The sequence below is a fragment of the Trachinotus anak genome, unplaced genomic scaffold, assembly GCF_046630095.1.
Source record: "Trachinotus anak isolate AG129_WGS33_773 ecotype Australia unplaced genomic scaffold, CSIRO_AGI_Tana_v1 ptg000005l, whole genome shotgun sequence".
NCBI classification, from domain to species: Eukaryota; Metazoa; Chordata; class Actinopteri; order Carangiformes; family Carangidae; genus Trachinotus; species Trachinotus anak.
In genome coordinates, this window is record NW_027273856.1 from 21,526,907 (window position 1) to 21,552,714 (window position 25,808).

The 25,808-nt window shown below is 42.3% G+C and overlaps 1 protein-coding gene and 1 long non-coding RNA gene across 2 annotated transcripts; both read left to right on the top strand.

Moving 5' to 3' along the window:
• The first annotated feature begins 1,980 nt into the window (after positions 1 to 1,980).
• tmem200a (transmembrane protein 200A) lies at positions 1,981 to 16,302 on the top strand. The gene is made up of 5 exons (XM_071478928.1): positions 1,981 to 2,754; positions 11,583 to 11,720; positions 12,037 to 12,335; positions 12,419 to 12,582; positions 13,103 to 16,302. Exons 2-5 carry the CDS (start codon positions 11,590 to 11,592, stop codon positions 14,201 to 14,203), a joined length of 1,695 nt encoding a protein of 564 aa, XP_071335029.1. The 5' UTR covers positions 1,981 to 2,754; positions 11,583 to 11,589; the 3' UTR covers positions 14,204 to 16,302.
• Positions 16,303 to 19,110: 2,808 nt separating this feature from the next.
• LOC139621942 (uncharacterized) lies at positions 19,111 to 24,914 on the top strand. Its single transcript, XR_011691120.1, has 4 exons — positions 19,111 to 20,050; positions 22,005 to 22,186; positions 23,285 to 23,374; positions 23,863 to 24,914. It is a non-coding gene; the product is annotated as an uncharacterized lncRNA (long non-coding RNA).
• The last annotated feature ends 894 nt before the right edge of the window (positions 24,915 to 25,808 follow it).

The following is a 25,808-nucleotide window of genomic DNA, read 5'->3' on the forward strand; positions in this document are numbered from 1 at the left end:
GAGGCTCATTGACCTACATGTCAGCATGATGTGTGGTAGGAGCACAGAGGCTGTAATTTCCATTCAGTGTTCGAGTGTGTGTTTGTGTGTGGGGCAGACTTTTACATCACACAAACACAGTGAGACATCATAATTGATTCAAGACATACAAAAATAGACAACAACAAAAGTAACTAAGAGGAAAGAGAGGGGAGGGTTTTCATGGCAAAGAGAGAAAAAGAAGGAGTTTTGGACAAAACAAGATATGTGAGGACTTCATCTTTGGTTTCTGAAATTTTATAGAACAAATTATTAATAGATCATAGTTGCAGCCCTAAACCATTTGTTTACATATTCCTTCCTCTTCTGGACAACTCTCCAATCACTAAGCCTAAAATAACCATTGAAATCTTCCCATTGGCTTTCACCGGTCCCCTGACCTGTCAATCATCTTTTCATCCACTGAGACACTCTCATTTCAATTGATCACAAATGCTCAAAATGACAAATTGTATTTCTCCTCTGTTTCCTGCTCCACTTTTCAACTCTTCTGCTATCCTTCCTTCCCCAGTTTTCCCTCTGTCCCCTGTCATCCGTCTCCCCCATTTTCTCTCCTCCCTCCTCTTTCCAAATCTCTCATTCCTCTCAATTACAGCTTCCCTTTAATTTTTTAGCCGCAGACTCTTGACCACAGCTGCTTACAATAAGTAGCCTGTAACACAAAAAGCCAGAGCATTTTGCAAATCCCATAATCCAAAGTGGTCTTATAAGCAAGCAATGCGACCGTCAACAATATAAGGCTTTGTTATTTCTCCTCATTCTCTCCCACACTTTCTCCACATGTCCGCCTCCTGTTCTGCTTCTCTCTGTCCTTCTCCAGTCTGTTTTCATTTCAGTCCTTACTGGAATGTAAATACAGCGGCCGACTGACCACTGCACCGCGGATATGACTTCAACATGAACCTCAACTAGTTGCTGGTACTGTCTACGTTTTACAGCATGCATTAATTCCTGTGTCAAGATGTGGGTTTTGTGATCTTGCAGGAAGCGGATGTCACCACAAAACCAGGGAAAGCTGTGAAGTGTTGATGCTTGAGGACTCCACTGTGTCATTGTTAGTGTAGTAGTTAGTGTCTAGTACAGTGTTGGTGCTATAATAAGAGATAAGGTTGGGATAAACGTGAGGGATGTGATGGTCAGGGATGTGATGGTCAGGTCTGAGGTCGGGGACGGCACCAAAGGACCAACAGAAAGTCCTAATGATTGTGTCTGAGTGTGTCCCTTTGACATGTGCAGCTGTATGACTCTGCCCTCAGGGTGTTTCATTTCTCGCCAACTTAATCTCAGCCATGCGAACAAATAATGGTCTCTCTATCTTGCTCACGCACAGACACACACTTATAGTTTACTGCTGAAAAATATCTGCCCAAATGTCTGTCTTACATTCTCCTCACGTCGCTCCAGCTCGTGTACTTCCACTGAATCATTTCCAGCATGTAAATACAGGAAATGACACACATGCCAACATCTGCAACGTTTTTGCTGCCCTCTCTTTCTCTCTCTGTGTGTGTGTGTGTGTGTGTGTGTGGAGACAGAAAAGCTGAGCAAAAACACGGTGCCCAGAGTGTGCTGATGGCTCCTAACCTCTGGGAATTTGATGTATATCTCACACACCAGGAGGAAGTCACGCCAATACTGCAGCTGGTCGACAAGGAAACACACTTCTCTTGCTTTAGATGCTGCAGGAAAGCTTCATTTCACCCACCTTGGTATGTTAGTACTGTTTTCAGTGTCCTGCGGCACATTGCTCCCATAGAAACATATTTAACATCACAAGACGATCCATTTTTCTCCTTGCTGAGCATCATCAACACCTCTCCAACACACACACTCCACATACACACATGAATACACAACTACTACCTTCCAAGCACGCATTCAAACCATTCACCCCCATCTCTCTCTCTCTCTGTGTCTCTCTCTCTCTCTGTGTCTCTCTCCCCCACACACGCACATGTCAGGAAGCCTCTCACATTCCCACAAGCGCACAGGCGCTTTGGAGGAACTGGATGGAGCTGCCGCGTCTCTCTCCGGCACAGAGGAATAAAAACAACCTTTAGCTTACTCCCTGGTGTACAGCGCTCGCTATTTTTATTTTTCTTAAAACGCAACAACTTCCTGCTTCTTTTCCTCCCCTTTGTTCTTGGCGTGAAACCAAGTTTTTAGACGCGAAAACCGGGGGTAGAGCGAGTTTTACGCATTAAGGCAAAAAGGAAGGAAGGACATCACACGAGTGGCTTTTGTGGTTTCTGTTTTTTTCCCCTCCCAATCAAACAAGGAATATTCTTCCGCTGGAGAACTACAAGCTCGGCTTTAAACAGGCGGGATGTGATAACGGGTTTTCCCTCCGTCGTAATCAGGAGCGTGTTTCTCCGTCCTCGTCGTCCTGAGCGCACACACTCTCCATATGGCGTAAAAACAAAAGTCAACAACAGAGGCACTCCAAAGCCTCACATTTGTGATTTGACCCCGGCAGACTGCAGTAATGTCACTATAGAGTCTCCGTTAAAGACCTTGGATGTAGTAAAGACTGTGATGCTGTTTCCCAGCCCTGAATGGGAGCTGTCTCCTGTCATCCTCGTTTTCTCCGGCATGGCATTTCGGTGGAAGTCGCCGTCAGAGTGGAAGACGGCTTTTTACTCTCTCCCAGGTCACAGCCTGACCCACCTCCATGCCTAATGTCACAGTGACTGTGAAAACTCGGCTTTAGTGAAGGTAAGACCTGAGCTGTGTTTGACCTCTCCAACTCTAAAAACACTCACCATGGAACGATTCAGGCTGACAGCTCTACAGTCTCTTTATTTCCATACATATTTAATCACGTTTTATTGAATATTTGATGAACAGGGAGGTTTAACATCAGCTATCATCAGCCCCTGACAGACTGACAGTCTATTATTGTCATCTTCCTGCTGTAATTCTATTGGTTACAGTTTAATCTTTGTAAATCCAGCATATTGTATATTGACTGTGTGTTTTGTGTAGTGACGGACAGAAGGGGATCGCCTCACTTCTCTACCACAGTCTTCTACCTCTTTTTTATAATTAGTCTAAAAAGACATGATTTCAATATTTGCTCCTTCAAACATGGGTCAAAGGTCATCTTTAAAGGGTCATTTTCAGTGTGCCTTTAATCATAAACCCTCCTCTACAGTCATTATTTAATACATGTCAGCTTTGAATGACACTTTATGTATTTTCTCTTTATCTGCACAAAAATCCCCTGTTCCTCCTCCCTGATAAAAAAAAATTCAGAATCTATAAATATGCAATATTTTCTTTGTTTCAAAGATTCACACAAAATGTCTCTTACTTAATTGAAGAAGTCAATACTTGCTGTATTTTCTGCGGATGCTACAAGTTTCCACATCCACTCTGTTGCATAACTGGACCATGATTGGCTTCCACTTGTGATGTCACAAAACCCTGTTCATAAGTACACGTGTTAAACGCTGATTTAAGGCGAGCACAGAGAAACTCCGGCAATGTGAAAACAGCTTTCTAGTGCCAAACTCAGCTCATAAATGAATAAATGAATCACTCTGCACCGTGAAGGTCACACATCCAAGTAGAGTCACAATAAGCAAAACACATTTCACAGTGAAGGGAGACTTTAACAACAGATGCTCTGTCACTATGAAATAAAAGTAACTCTCACCTTGAGAGCTGTTTGAGAAACTAGGATAACTCATGGAGCCAAATGGCTCATAATGAGACATCTCCTGCTGCCAAATATTTTACACAGAAATGCGCCTGAGTTTAATTTGAGAATCATTAAGAAGTCAGGCGACATATCGACTAATCCTCCTTCACAGATATTACGGTAACTGGATGATCCTGTTTAAATGCTCCTCTGGTAGCTCAGCGCCTGCTTCGCTTTTTCGCTCCAAAGACACCCAAAGACAATGTGCAAGCCCAGATTTCATCCTGGAGACCCCCATCTGAGGAAAACATTCCACTTCATCTGATTCCTGTTTGCACTCTGATTGTTTTAATGGCCAAATTAAATAAGAAGGGTTATCTCACTGAAAACAAAACGTAGAATTAAATTACCTCCCATCTGTGGAGACCAGGCCTCTAAAATCCCCTCCATGGACCACATACAGGTCTCTGGTCTCCAGTTTAAGCGCCACTGCTGCAGGGCAGTCGGGGACACCAACTCAGGATGAGTGTGGGTGACTGAGTGACCATCGCCACTGTGAGGAAGACAGTATGAGTCATTTTCCACAGATCAACAGGGGGCTCTCTCCAGTGCATCAACACACACGCGTGCTTTTGACCGGAGCATCTGATGGTTCAATTTAGAACTTAATTCAATAGAGTAGAGCTGAATTTATCACAGGAGGTAAGGATACCGATTCAGCGTGAAGGAGGCGAGACTTAAAAAAAAAAAAAAAAAAAAGCAGCATCCATCATCAAAATAATGAGGAAAAAACAAACAAGATGGTGAAGAGGGTGCTGGATTTGACGCTCAAGAGTGTGCATCAGAAAATGCGCTGCCAAAAGGTCAGCGGGAAAACACAAAGTGACATCTTCTCCTGACAGATGACTCACCCTTGACAGTGAATCTGTAGGAGTAAAGGAATGCACAAACACACACTCGCTATCTGTTTATCCTTTGCTTATTCTTCTTTTCCCCCCTCTGATACAAATTCCTCCTCCACGATCGACTCTGTGTTTTCTGTGCTCTTTTCATCCCTCATGTCTTTTTTTTTAACGACAACCAATTTCCCATGCAACTTGGGATGATATAAAAAGGAACATGAAACCCCTTTTAATCCCGTAAACCAAATGGCAGTCTGCTTCCCCCGGTGAGCCCAAAAACAAGAGACCTCAATGAGGATATCAGGCTCAGGAGATCTGATTATTCAGGCGCCACAAACCGCCAAAACCCAAACTCAGTTATAATCATGGTGGAAAACAAGATGCTGAACATTGAGAACCGATTCAGCACAGGAGGATGATAAGTGATAACTGCTCCCCAGGACTGTGTGGGTGGGTACAGACTGAGCTTAATTGACATCTTCCTGTCTTTCCTGTTGGCCCTGTTGTACTTGTTAGGGAGGGAAACTTACACCTTTATTATTCTTTCTGCTGAATGCAGTTTGACGACCTGATGTAACACCCAGTGTAGCTCACCCACCTTCAACCTGAGGGGAGGGCTGACGTCACGTCCGGGTCATACCGTGAACAGTTTCTAATCTGTGCTCAAGTCAAAATCCAAGTTATTATTATGAAAGTTGGGTTTTTTGGGGGGGAAAGTTGAAAGCTCTGACATATCCATCTGTTGTCTGATCACATGACACTGTAAACGTGTTAGCATCTCTACCACGGCATAATCAACCAGAGTGACTGAAAACATCTGTGTCTGTGCACATTAAGATTCATCTTACGCTTTAGTGACTTTTGGCTCTGAAAGTACAGTTTTCAGTTTGGTCCATTAATAAATAATATCTGGTTTAACTATCAAAGTGACAAGTGCACATGTTGTATAAAGGAGATCTTTAACTTTTGGGAAAACATCTGCTTCAGTTTTCTCTGGTTACCATGGTCTTTCTTTTGACAATACCAACAGTCCAGGAGAGCCGGGCCTTTTCCTTCATTTAACCCTTCGCCATTTTGCCAAACAAAATAAAATAATAAAGATAAATTACCAAACCATCTCACATGGGAGTTAGCTGCCTTAGGTGTTCTCGCCCTTCTTCAGGCCAACAGTGGTGTCACAAGCAACAAGGAATATCCCACAAGACCTACTCCTGCTTGTAAAAGGAAGGAAAAGCAACTGAATCTGGGTTTCAGCAGGTAGAGGACGGCATTTTTCTAGTTTCTCTGCAGCCGTCTCTGAACCTCTGACCTTTCAAGGAAAAGCAGGGATCAACAAAGTAAATTAGTGTGGCTGATGTTTTCCTGCTGCGGGCCACATCATGCATTATAACCCATGTCACAGCTTTGTGTCATATGTCATCACATCTCTGTTTCGCTCTATAGCTACCTGCTGACCACTTTCTAAAGCACACAACAGATTTTAATTTGACCTTCTACGTTAGAGGCGGCTGTGGGTTTCAAGCCTTTCCCTTAAGTGAAAATAATCTTCGAACGATCACACACATCCTCAGATAATCCCTCACAGGAAGGCTACTTTCCTTACACACTCTGTCATTATGGAGAAATGTGATTGCTGCAGGGTGTGTTTTGAAGTGTGCTTATGGAAGCTCATTAAGGATATCCAACATGTGAGACTCTGCTGCCAAAAAGCATCACATCTGTGACCAATTTTGCAAACCCCCCCCCCCCTAAAAAAGCCCCAAAAAAACAAGAAATCAAAAAAAGCAAACACAGACATCGCAGAAAGGATCACACAAACTTCTCTTTCCATTATAGGTGGATGGCTTTTGGAAGGCACCAGCTAAGGGGATTTCTGTCTCTGATTGTAACTGCATTTCCTCCCAGCGCCCACTGGGTAAAGTGATTATCTAGTGATTCATGTCAGACAGTGCAGTTTACAGTTTGCAGCTAATATAGTAAAACATGAAAAAACAACAGTGTGATCCTTTAACACAGACTTTAACACTTGAGCCTATACTGTACTATACTATTATAATATGCAATATACTAAACTATATATACTATACTGTCCTGTCCAGAAATATATCATGCTATAGTGTTATTCTATAATTTATTGGACCTAACTTGTAATGGCAGATAGGCTATGACAGCTGTTCCCCTTGAATAACAAGAAAATACATGTCAAACATTACTCTATATTCCATCTTATCAAATGAAATCAGTCTATAATCATATTCTTTTCTTTTCCACCAACCTGAACTGCATTTGTAATATTGTGCTTGACTGTGGTGTAGGTGTACTTTGAAATGAAGCACTTAAGTATGACCTGGGCCTTAAAACACTTGACAGTCTCTTTATTTTATATTACTTTGAGGGAAAAGTGGTGTCAAGAACTGGTCGTACAAAAATTCAGACAGTGTTCACTGTGTTTTCCATCAGGAAAGAGCAGAAAGTAAACTACACAGAACATTTGCCAAAATTCACATTTTTCCAAAATGCAGTGTTGTTTTGAGGTTAGTCTTTCATGTCTCCGTGTCTGACTCTCAGCTCGATGATATTATGGCAGGTGACCTTAACAGCAGCAGCAGGGGGTTTGTCTGTCTCTCCATTAAAACCCAGATCAGGAGAAAAAAGTGATACCGTTTTTTCTCCACATCTATTAGAGTAATTTGGCCTCAGTTAATCTTACCAGAGCAGTTTATAACATAGAAACAAAAACACATGACCCACTCTAACTATAATGGGAGACATACTGTAACGGATGCCAATTTTTCTCTCCCTACCAGGCTCCATTTTTATCGTCCTACTCATTCCTCTCTCATTACATCTCTCCTTGCTGCTTTCCTTCTTACTCCATCTGTGTCCACATTCAATGTCTTTCTCCATGACGTGTTAGCACAGAGCTCACTGGAGTGACTCATTTGAGACAAACTTTTCCTCAGCCTGCTTCTAGAGTTAAAAAAAAAGTCTCTGGAGTTTGTTACATGAAGATCAAAGCACCTCCTCTTTTCTCTTTCTCCCCGTCGTTCCCCTCCTGATTCTTGCATCTTTCCTGTCGTCCCTGTCTTGCGTCTTCTCTTTTTCTCTTTCTGCACCATCTGCCCTGTTCTTATTCCTCTTCCACTCTCTTAGTGGTTTCCTCTCTAATGTGTGGGGCTAGAGATGGCAGAACTGGAGTGCTTTAGCAGAAATCGCATAAACAAGATGTAATTAACACCCCGAATGCAATGCGAACGCGTGAATGTTGAGAAGACTAAAAATGCAGGGATTTGTTGGCGAGCACTTTTCATGCCAAGCTCTCTGTTGCTCTCACCCTCTGTCTTCATCATTGGTGTCTCCCTTTCACCGTCTCTCATTTCATCCTACTTCCCACTTCCCTTATGTCTGTATCCAGTCTGCCCCCAATTCTCATCCAGCATCCTTTGCCCCCCCACCCCCCACCCTCAGTCACACCTCTGTTAAATTGATGCAGAGGCTCTGACATGAAGGTTTGATTCTGCCCAACACGGTAATATAACTGAAAAGGATACATGGGGAATGCTCCTTTGTTAACAGGATACAGTCTTAATGATATACCTGCCAGTATTGTGCACACATCTGGTAGTTGCTATAGAAACGTGTCACCTAGCAGCGGCACATGTAGTTGCTATAGGGACAATGCATCCTGTGACGTCTCCTATAGATTAGGTAACTTGTCGTTATCGCGCCACAAAAGGCATCTCCTCGCACAAAGACGCGGCACATGCAGAGAAGTGCTACAGCGCACAAGGTGAAATCCCTGCTGGTAGTAGTGGGAATGGCTTTGTTTAAATGTAACTCATGTAAAGAGTGTCAGTAAATGTTTAAATGTCACCAGTGGGAGAGTAGATCTGCTCCCTGAAGGATGAGCTGTATTAAATTGTGTTAATAGTTTCCCTGCCTTACTTTGTGTATGCACAGATAAACTGCGGAAGCAATTTAGTCGTTATTAAGGTGATCACATGGAGGCTAATTCATTATTCATTAAACACTAATTTAGAAAGCTGCTTATGGAGGCAGTGAAATGGAAAATGGAGCAGTGGATTTCGCATTATTTATAAGTTTTATCTGATAGAAGGTGGAAAAAAAACTAACATTAATATTCATAAAGTCTGAGTATGATTACCATGTGTTAATTTTACCAAAAAAAGAAAATTGAACTGATTTCTTTTTTCTGTCCTCCAAAAGCATAAGGATACTGAACATGAACCTGTCTCTTTGTGTGGTCACTGCAGATTCTCCGCAGCAGAAAGCCTTGCTGTGTCGGGGCCTGAGTGGTTTCTCATTAGGCTGTTGGTGTGTGTGGACAGCGTTTCATTGTCTCTGCTCCACTTGTTTCTTATACCAGCCTTGTTAAAAGTACACATGCACTTGCTTTGTTTTTTCTGCCTCTGTCCTGTCATGAGCAGCTACAGCACTTCACTTTCCTCTCCTAAACTGTCAGGCCTTTCTGTCCTCCTCACTTTTGTCTCATCAAAACAAGCTTCAAAAGGGTTTTTAACCACAATTTTTTCAGTGTTCATTTTTTTTTTTGTGTAGGCTTTAAGTCTCCAGTTATGACTCAGTGTTGCACCCAGGTAGATGCACGGTCATAAATATGTGCTTCTATATGCTTCTTTCTTTTTTTAAACCTGCTTCTTCTCCTGTCCCTGAGTTTCTGTTGTGATCTTTTCCCCTCATGTTTTTTGTCACCCCTGTCTCCTTTTCTCCTGTTCTCCCATCCATCCCTTTCTCCACTTTCAGTAAACGGAGGAAATCTCTCCCCCTGCTCTTGAAACATTGTGTGGGTTCCTGTCTGACGCACACTAAGGAGCGAAAGGAGAGTATCAAGTAGAGAGAGACAGAGCGAGCGGGAGCGCAGAAAAATCAGAGGAAAAAAGGCTGCTTGTGTTTGTCCTTGTGTGATTCACCATCTGTGGTAAAACACTTTCCTGCAGCAGTGTTACCAATAAGATGACTGACATGAAAAATACATTATAATGGGAGATGGAGAAAAGAGGAGAGGGGAACGTCTAGTCTTGTGTGTGATTCACTGTTACTTTAAAAGCTGTCTTACTTTGAATCTTAAAGAAGACTTTACGGCTTTGATATATGTAGATGAAAAGCAAGGAAGAAAGTGAGAAAGAATACAAGAAAATTAAAATTAGAGACAGATTAAAAATAGATCCAAGAGGACAGAGGGTGGAGGATGAGAGAGAAAAACAGATAAAATAAGATGAGAAAGTAAGCTGGGTAGGAGGAAAAGGAGGCAAGGGGAGGGAAAAAAATGATTCAGGGTCACAACCAGAAAGCATTAGCAGACAGACTGAGGGTGAGAATGGAAGAAAGAGGGATGGAGGGAGATGTGGAAGCGAAGAGGGATAGAGAGAAATTAAAAAACAGGCAGACGAAGGTCACGGGTGTGTTTTCATTCCCATGCTAAATCTGTTAGTTCCCCTTATATACACAGACATGCATGCGTACACACATACTGGCACACTGTGCACAGAACTGGTGACCAAATAAATACACTCACTGTAAAAAAAATTCTACTCCTCTGCAACTGAAGATAATGCATCGCAGGCACATCCGAGCTCCAAATATTGTCTCACAATTGTATTGTAGCTGATAATAATGTGTCACAGTCCCGTTTCAGATTCTAGACTAAACCTAGAAGTTTAGTCTAAAAATCTTTTGCTCATGAATTCCTGAATCTCGTACGCAAAAATAAAGCTCATGGTTAACGACATTTGACTTTTTTGAATGTTGGTTGTCAGGAAGGCTGAGCAGAGCTACAGCTATTCACTGGTGATGCTGTGGCAGCTGAGCCTGAACTGCTGGGGGTGGGTCTGGTGACATTATTTCAGCTGCTTGATATTTTCATCCACAATTTTAAAGTTCTGGAGCAGAGCAAGTAAATTAACCTGTAGCTATGAAATTACTCTGAAGAGGAATAGTTTGAATTTCCATTCAAATCCACTACCTTGTAATACGGTCTATTTAATCCTCTTAGTGCTAAACAGGACAATGCTAATGTTCATGTGAGCCCAGATTAACAGGCATTTAAACCCAAATGAAGGCTTCCAAAATAAGCCTGTGTTTGTTTTTAAGACCTCCTCCTTTTAATAACTATTAATAACATCTGAGCAGCTGGTGAGCAGAGAGACTATGATTCATTTGAATATGATGAACCGCAGCTCTGTATTTCCAGTTTTATAACGATGATAATAATGGCAAGAATAAGAATACAAATGCAGTAAATACTGGATGTAAAAGAAACGAAGAGGATGTGTTTTTTTCTGTCTGTCTGCTCTGTTTCTATCTCTCTGATCATCCTGTTTCCTTAGTATCAGAGTCAGTCTCTCTCACACACACACAGGAAGAACACAGTAAACAAACATCCAGCAAAAATAAATGCACGATACATGCACACAAACACACACACAAACACACACACACACACTGTCTGTCCTGTCCATGTTGTTTTCAAAACTGACACTCAACAACAAAACATCGACAGTGATCAGACTATATCGTTGTACTGGGTGTGTACTGTTTAGTGTGTGTACGTCTGTATCACTGCTTGGCTGTAAATAGCATTTATCAAACTTGGGAAGATGCTGAAAGTCTGACACACTTTCCCTGTGAACGTCACCTGCAGCTTTGCAGGAGTCACTGCTGTAAGTGATGTGACACGCTTGCATAAAATCAGACAAATGGAGCTGTGATCCTTGGAACTGGTTCCATCTGCCTGATTGTGGGAGATGAATATTAAGTCTTTTACACCTCCTATATTCAGAGCATCTGGAAGACTTTGGCTATGTGACATGCATATGTGAACGTGTGTGTATCTCTGCCTCCGCCAAATTTGTTGGGTAGCATCTTTTTGAGTGTGTGTACAAAAGACACGCTCACAGATGTTGGACATAAAGTACATTTTAGACTCATGACATGATGTGTATCTGCATGTGTACCTGCAGGTTAAGTATGACTGCAGCAGCAGGTGTGCTAACAGGCTTGGCCAAGCTAAAACGCCAAGACTCCGCCCGCTCTCAGCACCGACCCATACCACCTGCGTCCCCAGGCCTGGGAAACCTCGCCCCAGAGGCTGCTCCCAGGTGATCAGCTCAGCCCTATTTTTTACAAACTGCATGATAATACAAAGGACCTGTGATTGCAAATGAACTTTGTTGTTAACTAGATTTGGTGACAGGAAACTAGCAACAGTTGAACTTGATTGACTTGATTGATTAATGAGCTATACTGGTTTTAATGTTACAAAAAAATCAGTCTTGACTTTTTGTAATATTCCTTTGTGCCAGGTGTTATGGTCCATGCAAATGCTTTTGCAGTCTCTATGATATAGGCCATCTTAACATCATTGTTTGTGACTAAATGCGTGTCTCCATGTTTTCTTTACATACTTTCATTTAGAAAGAGAAAGCGACGCACTGATGTCGTGGTGGTACGCGGCAGGCTCCGCTTCTATTCCGCCTCTGGGTTTTTCCTCCTCCTTGGGCTGGTCATCTTAGCCATGGGGATTGGCATGGCAACACTGGGTTACTGGCCACATAATGAAACCATGCCCTCGGCCAAAATGGTGACTGGAGGAGGATCTGAGACAGCGACTGCTGGAGGAGCAAAAACACCTTCCACTGGTGAAGGAAACGGGGCTCAGATGTCGGTCACCGACGGGAAGGTGGCTAACTCCAGCACGAGCCATAATGTGCAAGGTGATGAAAGAACAGGTTGATCACAGTCTGACTTGCGCTCTGAATATGAAATGGCTCAAACCCTCCATGTCTTGTGCATGTAGGTACGCCCTCCAAGCAGACTGGGGGCGCTCTGACACGGTTCCTGGAACAGCATCGTCACTCTGAGAGGATGAAGATGCTCGGGCCTTTCACCATGGGCATCGGGATTTTTATCTTCATCTGTGCTAATGCCATACTCCATGAAAACAGAGACAGAGAAACAAAGGTAAGGTGGAAATTAGCAGATCCACACACACACACACACACACACACACTGGAACAGGTACATGTTCCAGTATGTGTGTGTGCGTGTGTGTGTAAAATACTAGAATTATTCATGAATGTTGCATAATATTACACTGTTTTATGCAGAAACAGGCTCTAGAAAAGTTTCTGAGGGAATATTTTTAAGTTAGTAGAACGTGCAGTTAATATTCCTTTCCTGTCCCGTATTCTCATTTCTGTTCTCCCCTACTCTCTACAAACTGAGGAGCATGTACACTGCAATCATCCATATTCATCATCTCTACATAACTAACATGCAGATCAGATTTCCTCCAACCTCCTTCCACCCTTATCTCTGTTCCCTTTTGCTCTTCTGCCCTTTCCTTCCCCTCCTTGATTCAATTAATTCCCACTTCCTCCCTTCCAGGTGAGAAACAAACAAACTGTACAAAAACAAGACTACGGAATAGTAACTGGTTGTACTGCTACTGCTACTAATAGTATATTTTTTTCTGCACTAGATAATCCATATGAGAGACATGTACTCCACAGTCATTGACATCCATCGCCTCAGGCAAAGAGAGCGAAAACAACAACATCACCGCAACAGCACCTATGCAAGAGAAGCTGGGGACCTACGAACCTATGGAGCTGCCAGCAGCTCCCTCCTGGCCCTCTCCTCTTGGGCAGGAGGCAGTGCTGGAGGAGGCTCTACAGAGGAGGAGGTGCTGTTGGGGGATGAGGAGTTTCACAGACACAGAGAGCAGGCTAAGTTGGATTGTAGCTTTGCAGGCCTGCTGGCGCCGCTCTACAAGGACCGCCCCTTCTGTAGCCCGGGGCTCGGGCTCGCTCACTCGGATTCGATTCAACGTCAGTGGTCGGTGGACGGAGATGGGGAGAAGGGAGGACACCATGCTCGCTCAATTGTCTCCTCCTCTATCTCTGCATTTACTCTGCCTGTTATAAAACTCAACAACTGCGTTATTGATGAACCGGAGATGGAGGTGATTACCGAGGAGGACAGAGGTGGAGAGAGAAGAGACGGAGAGAGGTCACAGCCCCTGAGCTCCATGGAGTCTCTGGCAGTTCCTGTAGCATCTGTTGCCAAGGCCTCCAAACCGCCGGGCTTACACCGGAGTAACTCCGCCTCCACCTCATCCCACTGCTCCTCTATCTCCTCTTCCTGCCTTTCCCCTGCTCTGTCCTCTACCTCAGGCTGCTGGCTGTCCCCGGGAGCAGCAAGGAGTGACTTTGGCTCCAACTCTTCTCTGCACATGCTCAGCAGCCACTCCAAATCTCTGGACCTAGAACGCAGGCCCAGCATGCTCAGCGTGCATCCGGAGCAGCGAAAGCACCCCAGCTGGCCCCGCCTCGACCGTAGCAACAGCAGCCGCAGTAACAGTGGCAACCGGGGCAGCAGTAAAGGCTACATGCGCCTGGAGGACAGGGAGGAGCAGGGGGAGCGTCTGCTGGATGTGTCATCAGCTGCGACAGCGAGGCGCGACTACAGTAAACGTGAGAAGCTGCTAATGATATCGAGGTCGCATAATAATCTGAGCTTTGAGCACGATGAGTTTAACAGCAACACACTGAAGAGAGGCAGCTCTGAGACTCGATTCTGAAGGTGCTGAACTAGAAGACAGTTCTGTCCTGTTCTGTAAATTGCTCTCCAGACAGCAGAGTGCGCAGTGTGTGTGTGTCAGGAGGAACTGATGAGTGTAACAGCTGCACACTGGAGAGAGGAAACTCAAATGCAGTTTCAAAAACACTTTTCTGTGCAGCAGGCTGGAGAGCAGTAAGTGATGGACCATCTTGCACAGTAAAAGGTTCAGGCTTCATGTCAGCGAGACACTGAACGCCTGCTGTACCAGGTCCAGAGGTGCTGTTCTGTAGCCGACCCTGACCTGTGACCTCTGTGGAGGGAGGCAAGCGAAAAGAGAATTTCCCTACAGGGATCAGTAGAAATAAATCATGTTACGTTATAAGTCTACTTTATACAAACATAGTTCTGAAGTTGGAACAGGATCTCAAACCTGAGACAAGGTTTTAGGGTCGGTACTGTTTCATTTGAACAGGATTTGGAAATTGCTTTTGTGTGACAGGGTTTCACTCTAGCAGCTGTGGGTGAAATCAAGGACACACTGCAAGAGCTTTCAGCAAGTTTTCTCAGTGACATAAAGGCAAATCTTTTATAACACAGTCTAGGCCCAACCTGTGAAATGAGCAAGACCAGTTTAATATCAGAGGAAAAAAAAGTTTCACCCATACAGCACCTTTGAAAACGAAGCTACAAAGTGCTTAAGAGGGCTGTACAGAGAGATTAAAGCTGATAATGGTAATTTTCTTCAGACAACTAAACTTATCCAGAACCAGCTGGTAACTCATTACCTGGTGTTAACCTGTGTGAGAACACTGCAGTGACAAGACTCCTAAGGTCCAAAAGATTGAGATATTAATGGTAAGGTACTTGTTTTTATGGTGGTTACTGTGTGTGTGTCTGATCCTCACACTGTAGTAGATGTAGAGACTGGGCCACACAAACAGCAAAGTCAGACAAAGCCAGTTACGTCAATGTCAGACGGCAAGAGAACAAGAGTTAAATCAAGCTGACAGGGTGCAAAATACAATAACAGTGTGTGTGTTGACCTGCAGTCACAACATTGCTGCCCTTTCTCTAGAACTGTAGTAAGAAGTTTTGCACGTCCACTACTGAAAAATTAACAATCACTGTCAGTTTATTTCTCACTAGAAAAGATCATGATTGACTTCACTCAGGATATCCAGTCTGTTGTTTATAAATTGAGGATTTTAATTAACCTATTCAGTAGAAAACCCTACTGTTTGAATATGTGTAGACCAGAAATCTGATAATTAGTTTTGTAAGTAATGATTTTCCTGTGAACACATTTACCAGGGCTCAAAGTGATGTGTCAAAATTGCTTATTATTTCGAACTAGTAGTCATAAAATTAAAAATTATTCAATTTATAAAGCAAATAGTTAAACCTGAAGCATTTCTGCTTGACAAGCGATTTAAACAATTGAGCCATGTGAATTGTCATCGATTAATTCTAGCAACACCTTTTAGGCTCTGCATGATCTATTGAACACTACCTGAGACAGAGATCAGTGTAAAACAGAGAGTGATGTGCTGAGGTTGCACTGAGCTGACAATAAATCACTATGTACACACGCATCTTTAGAAATCCAGGGACCTGTACACAATGAAACGTCAGTCATGCTGTTTTCTGTCACACTTCTCATTTCATGACAAATCATGTGTTGCTTTTTCCATTTTTTTTTTGTCCAATATTCACCATGTGATGAAGATCGCAGGACTGGGTCCAGGAATTCAGCTACTGAGCATCATCATAATAATAATAACGTGTCAGAATATGATATTTGATCATTACGTCATCGTCGTGTGTTCGAGCCAGCGTGATGCCTCCATATTGCTCAATAGCTCTGTTTCAGGTTCTGTCAAATTGAACACGTGTAAATGCTGTTAGGAATATTTCCACTGCTACTTTTAATGCGAGACATGTGAGGAGCAACACAGCTTGTTGTTTTGAAGTCTAACCTGATGTGTGTTGAAAAAGACAGAGCCCCTTTTCAGAGGACAGGGATCTCACCAGAGAGCTTCATTAACTGGTCCCCAGTGGTTTATGGCTCAATGTCCAACTGTGTCCTCTCTGAAAATAAACTGTATTTTCACTGAAAAATGTTTCGTCCAAATGAGTGTATTTGACCAGTGCTGAGTCCTACACATGGATTCACACATAGCTCGTCTAGTGCCTCTCTCAGGGATTAGTGGAAGGTAACAGCAGGTTGCACACAAACAAGCACACAAACACACTCACACACACACACACACACACACACACACACACACACACACACACACACACACACACACACCAACCATGTCTGAACCTACATCTAAACACAACTTCTCAAACACATCACTAATTCCTTTTTCTCTGTCTTTGTCTTGCTCCTTCTGTCTTTGTCTCCTGCACAGAAAACAATAAGCAAAGGTCTGGATGAGTCATCATCAATTATCATATGCTCTGCAGCTCTGTGGGATAACCACACACAGACACACACACACACACACACACACATACACACACACACAAACACACACATACACACACACACACACACACACACACACACACACACACACACACACACCAAAGATTGTACTTACATGAAAGCAAGCATTAAATTCCCCCTCAAATGCAAATATAGACACACATGAGCATAAATATTCACACACACACACACAAACACACACATATACATGCTTACAATGCAATTGAAAAGCAGAAGGCTGATGATGCTGTCTCTGTGTTACCGAGGGAACAGTTGATAATCCTAACGCTTTCTGAAGGCAGGAAGGCAGCAGAGATGGATGATGTCACATCAAATTAACATGAAGCAAGTAAAATAAAATTACCTGGTCCTGTTGAGAATTTCCTTCAACCTCTCTGTTGTACCAGTTGAGGAAATTAGTGGAATATTTTTGAAATAATAGTTTTGCCTTCAGCGGCTGACAGTGTTGTTGTTTTAATCACATAATGTTGGAGCACCTTGTTGCTTGTTGCCAAGAAACATTAGGATACAACCTTGACCTTGTGTCTCTTCAGCAGTCCATCCACTATCATTAAAAAAAAATAGACAGGACAATTGTGACCCTACAGTTTCAATCACAAACAAGTCTCGTTTCTCTGAAGGTTTTATCAAAGTCAAACTAGCAAGGGCACAAATGCACCTGCGATACAGACCTTCCTATAACTACATTTCAGTTGCAAAGCAAATCTCTTCGCTTGCCCTTTTAAGGCAGATGGCTGAGCAGTGAAAGCAAGTGAATCAAATGTTCAACAGGTGGTGTATCCAGGTCTCAATGTCCACTTCGTGAGGGGCCCCATGGCACGACACACGCTCTGCATCAGCTCTGCACCGGTTCAGTCCTGAGTTGATGTGTTACGGGGAGACAGCTCGTGCATTTTCACCTTGTCAGCTGTGTCACACACCTCGGCTAGCTGAAGGCCTGTGAGTCTGTGATGAGGAGACTCATGGTTTTGCAGCATTCTGTAAATTTAGAAGATTAATTTTAATGTTGGTGCTTAGCAAGGCTCAGCTTATTGACTGGCTGTATTATCTATCTGTTTAAGAATGAGGCAGGAAATATTACACTGTATATTTTTCTTTTTTCCATGAGAAGACCAAACCCAACAATGAATTTATCTGACTAACAAGTATTGTTGCCTATTTCGAGCTCCACTGTCAACACATCAGAGAGATGTGTGACCTGTTCCTCCATTATGATGACATGGCCACTGCAGAGTAGAGTCAGTCCCACATGCAGAACACCATCATGAAGCTGTAAATACCCCAACAAACACACTATTTACTCCAGTTTCAGAAAGGTTTGCTAAAACCTACAGAGCCCAGCTGTTTTATGAGATAACTCAGCCTATTTGAAGATGATAGTAGAAGTTTGTGACTCGTTTATAGTTTATTTTAAAGATTTACATCTTTGGTGGCATGGGGCTGATTGCCACAGACAAGGTAAAGGAGTCATATTGTTAGCTTTGTTCTTTTTGTGGAATTTGTTGACAATAAGAGAATAATAGAATAAACCCAGCATTATCCCAAAACTAGCTAAAGATCATTTGCTATTTAACCTGTACTATGGTCACGAAAGCTCCTCCATTTGTTGTTCTAGAAACCTGGTCTCGTGTTTGTCCAAAGTGCAGTGTACAGAAAGTGCTGCTTTTCATATTTCCTGCAGAAGCAACAGCAGTTTTCGAAGAAACACCAAAAGGTCGCTGTATTACATTGAGCAGCGAAAGTTACCAAGGCTGCACAGACAAAGAAAACTGTGCAGAAAGTACAGAACTTCACACTGCTCATGACTCCGCAAAAACCCGTCAGGCTGGACTCTTCTTTCAACACTGGGAGTAACGGAAGGTACAAGACATATCATTGTGTCTTGCACATGAGCTGACAAGGATGTATAAACACATCCAGGCACACAGATGAAAATGTCTACCACTAAATCCCACCTGATCACATATTTAGATCCACATCAATAGAGATGAGGTAAACTGTCCCTGGGGAGGAGACAGAGAGAGGATTCATTCATTTCTCTCTTCTCTTCCAGTAATAACAGGGTTTCATTTGTTTGTGTATTTTTCTTTATTTTGTTCATGTCTTTGTAGTTGATGAAAACTAGAAACAACATTATGTGTGTGTGTGTGTGTGTGTGTGTGTGTGCGTGTGTGTGTGTGTGTGTGTGTGTGTGTGTGTGTGTGTGTGTGTGTGTGTGTGTGTGCGTGTCTGCTGTGTATTACGCCCCTGTGTTTTTGCCAGTAACAACAGCAGTGATGTGGGCAGTTTACTGACATAATCAGCTAATAAACAGACTAATTAGTGCAACACATCTGGAGGGTAAACTGAATGGTTTGCAGATTAGGTGAGGTGCAAACTGCATTAGCACAGCTGCAACGGATAATAACAAAGCACTGTGGTTTGAGATGAGCAGTGCTGAGTTAGTGATGGAGGTGAGTCATCCAGTCAGGAACATATTGGTTTCCAGAGCGGTGAATGCTGTATTATTAACATTTCCTGATAAGGAGGAGAACAGAAAATGGTTTTCTTATTACTTTCCAACATTTAGATTCAGGACCGCAAGTCTTACTGATTTCAATGTAACTAACTGATGCTGAATGTCGAGGAGGAAGTTATTCTAGGTGCTTTTATGGGTTTCCATAATCACTGCTACAGGATAGAGAAACTCTGGTGTCTAAGGCCTCTTCCTTCCCAAACATGGATACTGATTCTGCTAACTAATGGCACCTGTCATGGTTTTTAAAATCACATAATTGCCACGTTGTCATTATGTTGTGTTGACCCGTCCCCCAGTTTTCTTCCATCTCTTTGCATTGAATCCAGTGTAATTAAGCAGGAAACTGAGCCTCCCTGTCTCTCTCCCAGTGTGTGTCACTGAAAGAGCCTTGTGGCGATAGTTCCAGTGTGTGTGTGTGTGTGTGTGTGTGTTCATGCTGCTGTCTGCGTATTTGTGCACTTGCCATGAGGCAGCAGTGGGGGTGCCAGTCTAGTTGCTATAGCAGCCCGAGATGTGCTCTGGACCCCTGCCTGAGGAGTAAACTCACTCACTCACTCACTCACTCACTCACTCATACACATACACATACACACACACATACACATACACACACACACACACACACACACACACACACGCACACACACACACACACACACACATCAACTGAGCTTTTACAAATGTAAACCCTAACTGCCAGGCAGCAAAAATCATATCAAAACAAAACAAAAGAGAAAAAAAAAGAAAAACAAATCAGTAAAATAGAGCTGCAGTCCTGGGGTTAATCCAATTGACTGATGCTGTGCCCCACAGTGATAACGGTCAGCTCAGGGGTAAGTTCAGCATAATTCATCTAATGGAGTTGACCTGGATTTGTCCCAGCTCTGCTGGCAGAGAGTAAAAACAATGTAGTATCCTGTGTGTACATACTAAAGGAATGTATTGTGTTCTGTTCTGCTCTGTTCCTATACCTGCTCCACTGCTGCTTTGAAATGCCTTCAGTCTCTGGAGGATCTGTCCTGCAGTAGTGAGGAAGGATACAGTGCAGGCTGTAGTAATAATGTAAGATGTAGTCTGCTGTGAGCCCAGAGACTCATACAGATCCATGTAACAGTGGAAGCAGAACATCAGTTATACCAGCATTATGCAAATACACCTGTTATAAGATTCACAGCTTTCAAGTTCTAAAACTGTCTTTAACCTTCTGAGCCTCATCTTCAAGGTTTTTAATGTCTAAACTTAGAAAGGACTCTCTACATCGGGTTTGTTTTATGAAACATATTGTAACAACTTTCTGACAAAATTATGGGAATTTTATATGAGGATTGATGGTGGAGGATTCCTGACCTTTCAAGTTGACTTTGGACAGACAGACAGCTCAGATACATGCAGCCACTTCATGCACTTTATGCCTCATGGACGGATCAGATTACTATCCAGTATCAACAAAGCCATGTGCAAATGCTACCAGGATTACAAGGATTGAAATCCAATCAAGGTTACATTTCAGCCTGTAGCTTGCCATAGGGTATGAAAAAACCATAAATGAATAGAGCATGTATGTTTTTATGTTTGACTCCTGTGGTTTTCTGGTCAGGTCTCTAATAAAAGAGGAGCAAACCAAAAGCTCTATATGTAACAGACGATTGTTACATATAAATATGGTATTACTAGTATTACATATAATCATGAATATTCATCACAGCAAGCTCTTCTTCAATCTCTCGAGACAGGTAAAGAGTAACTACCAGCATATTTTTCCTCTTCAGTATAAAAAACAGTTGATATCCCATTAGTATCTTTTTTTTTTTTTTTTTTACAGCAGTTATGCATGAGCATCAAATTAATCTAAAAGTGCTTTAATGGTTCTTAGTAGAAAACTGAGGCCTCTGCAGTGATGCTAATTAAACACAACACACACACACACACACACGCATGCACACACACACACACAAACAGTGCCAGCACCAGGTGAGTCACCAGTGGGCTTTGCATCTGCTTCATTTTCCTTTCTAAATACAGTCTCTGTCTTTCTATTTCTTCACTCATCTGTTCCTTCTCTCTCTCGTGGTTTCGTTCTTTCTTTCCTTCTCATTTCCCCCATGCTCAGCCTCCACCTTCATCATCCTATCTTCTCTCTTCCTCTCTGTGTTTCAATTATTTCCCTTTCACTCTGCACTCCTGCCCCGTGTCTCTTCCCTGAACATGTATTCGTCTATGAAGTTTCTGTCTTCTCCCTCTACTGTACATCTCTGATCTGCTCCTTCACTCCCACTGGTATCCTCCTTTTTTTTGTAAGGACATGACAGTAGGAACTAAAAGAGTGCACTAAGATGAATCGTGAGGTAAAAGACAGACTGTGTTAATATTTCACAGACTCTTCAGTGAGTGCTACTCACACATGCAGGTGGAGCTAATGAAAGGGCCTTTATAATGGTACAAATGTGAGAAATAGATAAATCTGTCAGAGCAGCAGTGTCTCGGTTACTTGTTCATGTTAGTGCAATTTTTTTATCTGCTGTGACTAGACATCTGCTCTGTCAAATAAGATCACTGGGTTTTTCATAGGTGGATCTCTCACCTACATAAGAAGAAACGTGTGACGTCAGCAGGGTCTAGAGCCTCATAAGACATTATACTGTTTCCTGTTGTCACAGGTTCAGCCGTCCTCACTACGAGTAAACTGAGTGTCATATGTAAAATCAGGGAAGTGCCCCTGTAATGCAGGGTGTAAAGACATGTACAATTCATTTCATTTGTAATGCCTTTTAACTATTTCATCTGTAGCTACTGTAGACTGCCTGAAGGTGGTCTACAATCGCCAGCATTGTGATCTGATGCCAGCCAGGTTAACCTTGCTAGGCGGCTGTCCATCTTGCCAGGCTCCAAGCTACTGGGTTGTGGTAGAACCCCAGTGGTTCAGACCTATCGGTGTCCTGTGAGGAAGGAACTACTGGCGGCTGCAGACAGTATGTGTCTTAGGTGTGATGACAACGAGAAGTTGCTGTTTGTTACCAATGGCAGCTCCTGAAGAGGTTAGCGTAGATGCTGCTAAATATAATTACATCAGATGTGGAGAGAATTATTTCACTGAAGAGCAAAGAAAGACAATGACGGATGTTTTCACTCTTCCCGACCGGTTGCAGATGCAGAATCTGATTGGCTGAAGCCAAAATTAGCCCGTGATAGACAGTGATAGACAAATGGTTCATCCAATCACCTGCCAACTATTTATTCATTTATTTTATTTTATTTTATTTTTTTTAAAATACCTGCTCTTTTCCAAACAATTGTTGATGAAGCCTTCCCAGATGGTTCTTTGTAACAAACCCTGTGGCTCATCAGGTTACAGCCAGGTGTAAATACAGTGTAATGTTGGGCTGTATGGGAACACACAATTTAAAAAAAAGAAAAAAGAAAAATATTCTTTTGGCATTTTGCCTTTATTACTGTAAAGCCTCTAGGCTTATTTTTGGAAATATGCTTATTTATTATTTATTTCTTGCCAAGAGAAAATATAATAAATAAACTAATACAACTAAATAGACCCACACTAACACTGTTCTTCCATAAGTCTTTGTCCTTCTATTGTAGAGTCACACAATAAACATATTTTCCTGTTGGTCATGCATAAAAGACAGACACAAGGGGGCATTTAGTATGCTTGTCCATTTATCAGTAATATACTGATAAAGTACTACCATTAGAAACAGCATTAGGTGACAAATAACTGCAAGGTGTAATCACTTTAGATGGAATAGATAGAATTAGCTTGGTGGCTTCAGTTTTAGATGACAGATATTTATCATAATATAACATTATCATTTCATTCCGATTTTAGGCTGGTAGCAGAAATTTAATCAGTTCAATTAGAGACTTACTTAATAGGATTTTTGTGTTAAAAATGTTCAGGTGCAGTGAGTTGCCCTCTACTAATATAATTTATTGTATGAGGCCTGCTAGAAGCTCAGCTTGAATAAACACATTTCAATTTTAATCAATCATTCATGAGTGCAAATATTACATGGGTAAGGAGGGATACACAGCAGTGCATTTGATTGTATTAGATGTTTGCAGGCAATGAAAAGTGGAGGACAGAGGGAGCAGAGAGACCGCCAGAGAAAGAGAGACTTGTGGGAAATTAAGACATGCTGGAGGTTTGTGGACGGACACATTCATGGGTAAAGAGTGCGTGAGCATGGGCAGACTGACAGAGAGGTCACACAACTAGCTGTGTGTGTGTGTGTGTGGTCTCCAAGTGAGACTTATCAGACTATTAGGAGTCAGCAAACTAAAAGCTTTTCACGACAAACACACAAAGATACACAAGTACTGTACACTGTGGCGTGCAGCATAAACACATGCAATGTACACTCACAGCTGATGTTATAGTTGCTGGAGGAAGATGTTTGGTCTCAGTCCTCATTAATAAACTACAGTGCATGCATGATGGAGCTAATCTGTGTGTGTGTTCATACAAGTGGACATAAATTTTTATGTCCATGTCTGTGTGTGCGCAACTGTGGGCAATGCACTCTATCTCTTTTATGGAAAAGTACAATTGTGAGTGTGTGTGTGTGTGTGTGTGTGTGTGTGTGAGTGTTAAAAGTTTAAACGCCCCCTCCTGTATTTCCTGTCTCTGCAGGCATCATCTGCCTACTCATCCAATCAAGAGGAAGCATCCCACATTGCTGTTAACGAGCCAATTAAATTAGTGCTGCTGAAAGGAACGACCTCAGGGCACTAACTCCCCTCCTCTTCCTCCTACTGCTTGTCTCTTCTTCACTAGCTCTCTCTCTCTCTCTCTCTTTAATCTACCTTTCTCTATCATCTTCCCATCTATGGCTACATTGCAGTTTGTTTCTCCCCCTTTTTCTTCTCATCTCTCTCTGTCCTTCATCCTTTCATCCTAGCTGTTTTTCCGTTTCACCAAATATTTCTCCCCTTTCCCCTCTGGCTATTCTCCCATTGTGTCCTTTATCCATTCTAACATTACTTTGACTGGCTTAATTGTGCTCATCAGTCTTGTATCTTGTTACAGAGCTGTTATGTAGATTGCCAGTAAGAGATACAAACACACACAGATTTTACAAAGTGCTCTTGTATATGATTTAAATAATTGGTTGCAGATTGGGAATTAAAGCCTTAAAGCTACTCTAATCAATAACTTAAATTAGATCAAATGATTATGTCTAATGTGAAAGGAGTCACTTGTTGAAACAAACCCAGAGAGAATTATCACCAAACAGTGCAGTTAGATCGACTATATCTACAACAAAAATGAGCGATGACAGGGAAATTTAGAGACACAAGGGTTGACATATTCAAGTACAGCCACATAGCATCTAAATGGGCTGTAAACATATCCAACAGATCAACTTCAGACTCATTTGCTGCTTAACGTATCCCATGTCCACAGGTGTCATTGTGACGAGACAATACATGTTATTCACTTCACCTGGCAGTAGTTTTAACTTTATGGCTGATCAGTGGAGACACATGCAGTGCACTAGGTAACTAAAGCGTACCGTATTACCAGGTACTCGACTGTTGGTGAAGATATGCTTTTACTTTTCAGATACGTTAAAAAAACGGTATGATGAATTATTCAACAGTGACTTCAGCTGAGTGTCTGATATGTACAGATGGATGGCAAATGAAAGGTAAACACTGCCAGAACAGCTTCAGGGCTCTCTGGCTATGCTATCTCTGCTGGAGGGATAAAACACCATTTTTCCAAAATATATTCCTGATAATGGTGATGGAGAGAGTTGTTTCTCCCATAGGTTTTCACTTTGGTTTAGCTCTAGTGCTTCTGATGGTCACAGCATATGATTCATATCATTTCCATACTCATCAAACTATTCAGTTACCTGTAGTGCCAGAAATCTGCATTCTGGTTTTTCTGTACAATATACGGTTGCTGCATTGTTGGTGTGATACTTTGGTTCAAGCATCTGAAAGACATTGGATCTGGAGTTATCACTGACTGCCATGCCTTTTGTTCACCAACCATTGAGCCAAGAGCCACAAACCGTCCAGTTAGCTGGCATCATGAGGGAGAAGATGTCTTTATTATGAGGGAAATCAGAGGGGAATGGAAAAAATGATTCCCCTCAACAGGTGGGGAACAAGTCTGCAAACAACATCTCAGTACAAACAGTGAAGTGGAGCAGAGCCTCTCAGAAACAACAACTCTTCACATGTTGAAACAGATGGACAACAGAAGAAGACCAAGCCTGACTGCTAAGAATAAGATAATGAAACAACAACAAACATATAATCATCACAATCAGATGGCTGAAGGTGCACACTGACTGACAAACCCTGGTTTCTGTTCTAACATGTTGATGGTGGGTTGAGAAATTGGCATAAATAACATGAATCCATGACTCCATCACTTGTGTGAACAGGACAAGCTGGTAGAGATGGTGTAATGGGGTTTTACTGATATAATCAGGGCTTTGCATTATCATTTGAACACAACAATGTACCTAAAGGTTGCTGACCAGGTGAAGGAATAAAACATCCACTCAGGTGTCTCTTAGGGTGTAGATCACATCACAGCAACAGACCACTTTAGGACAAGAG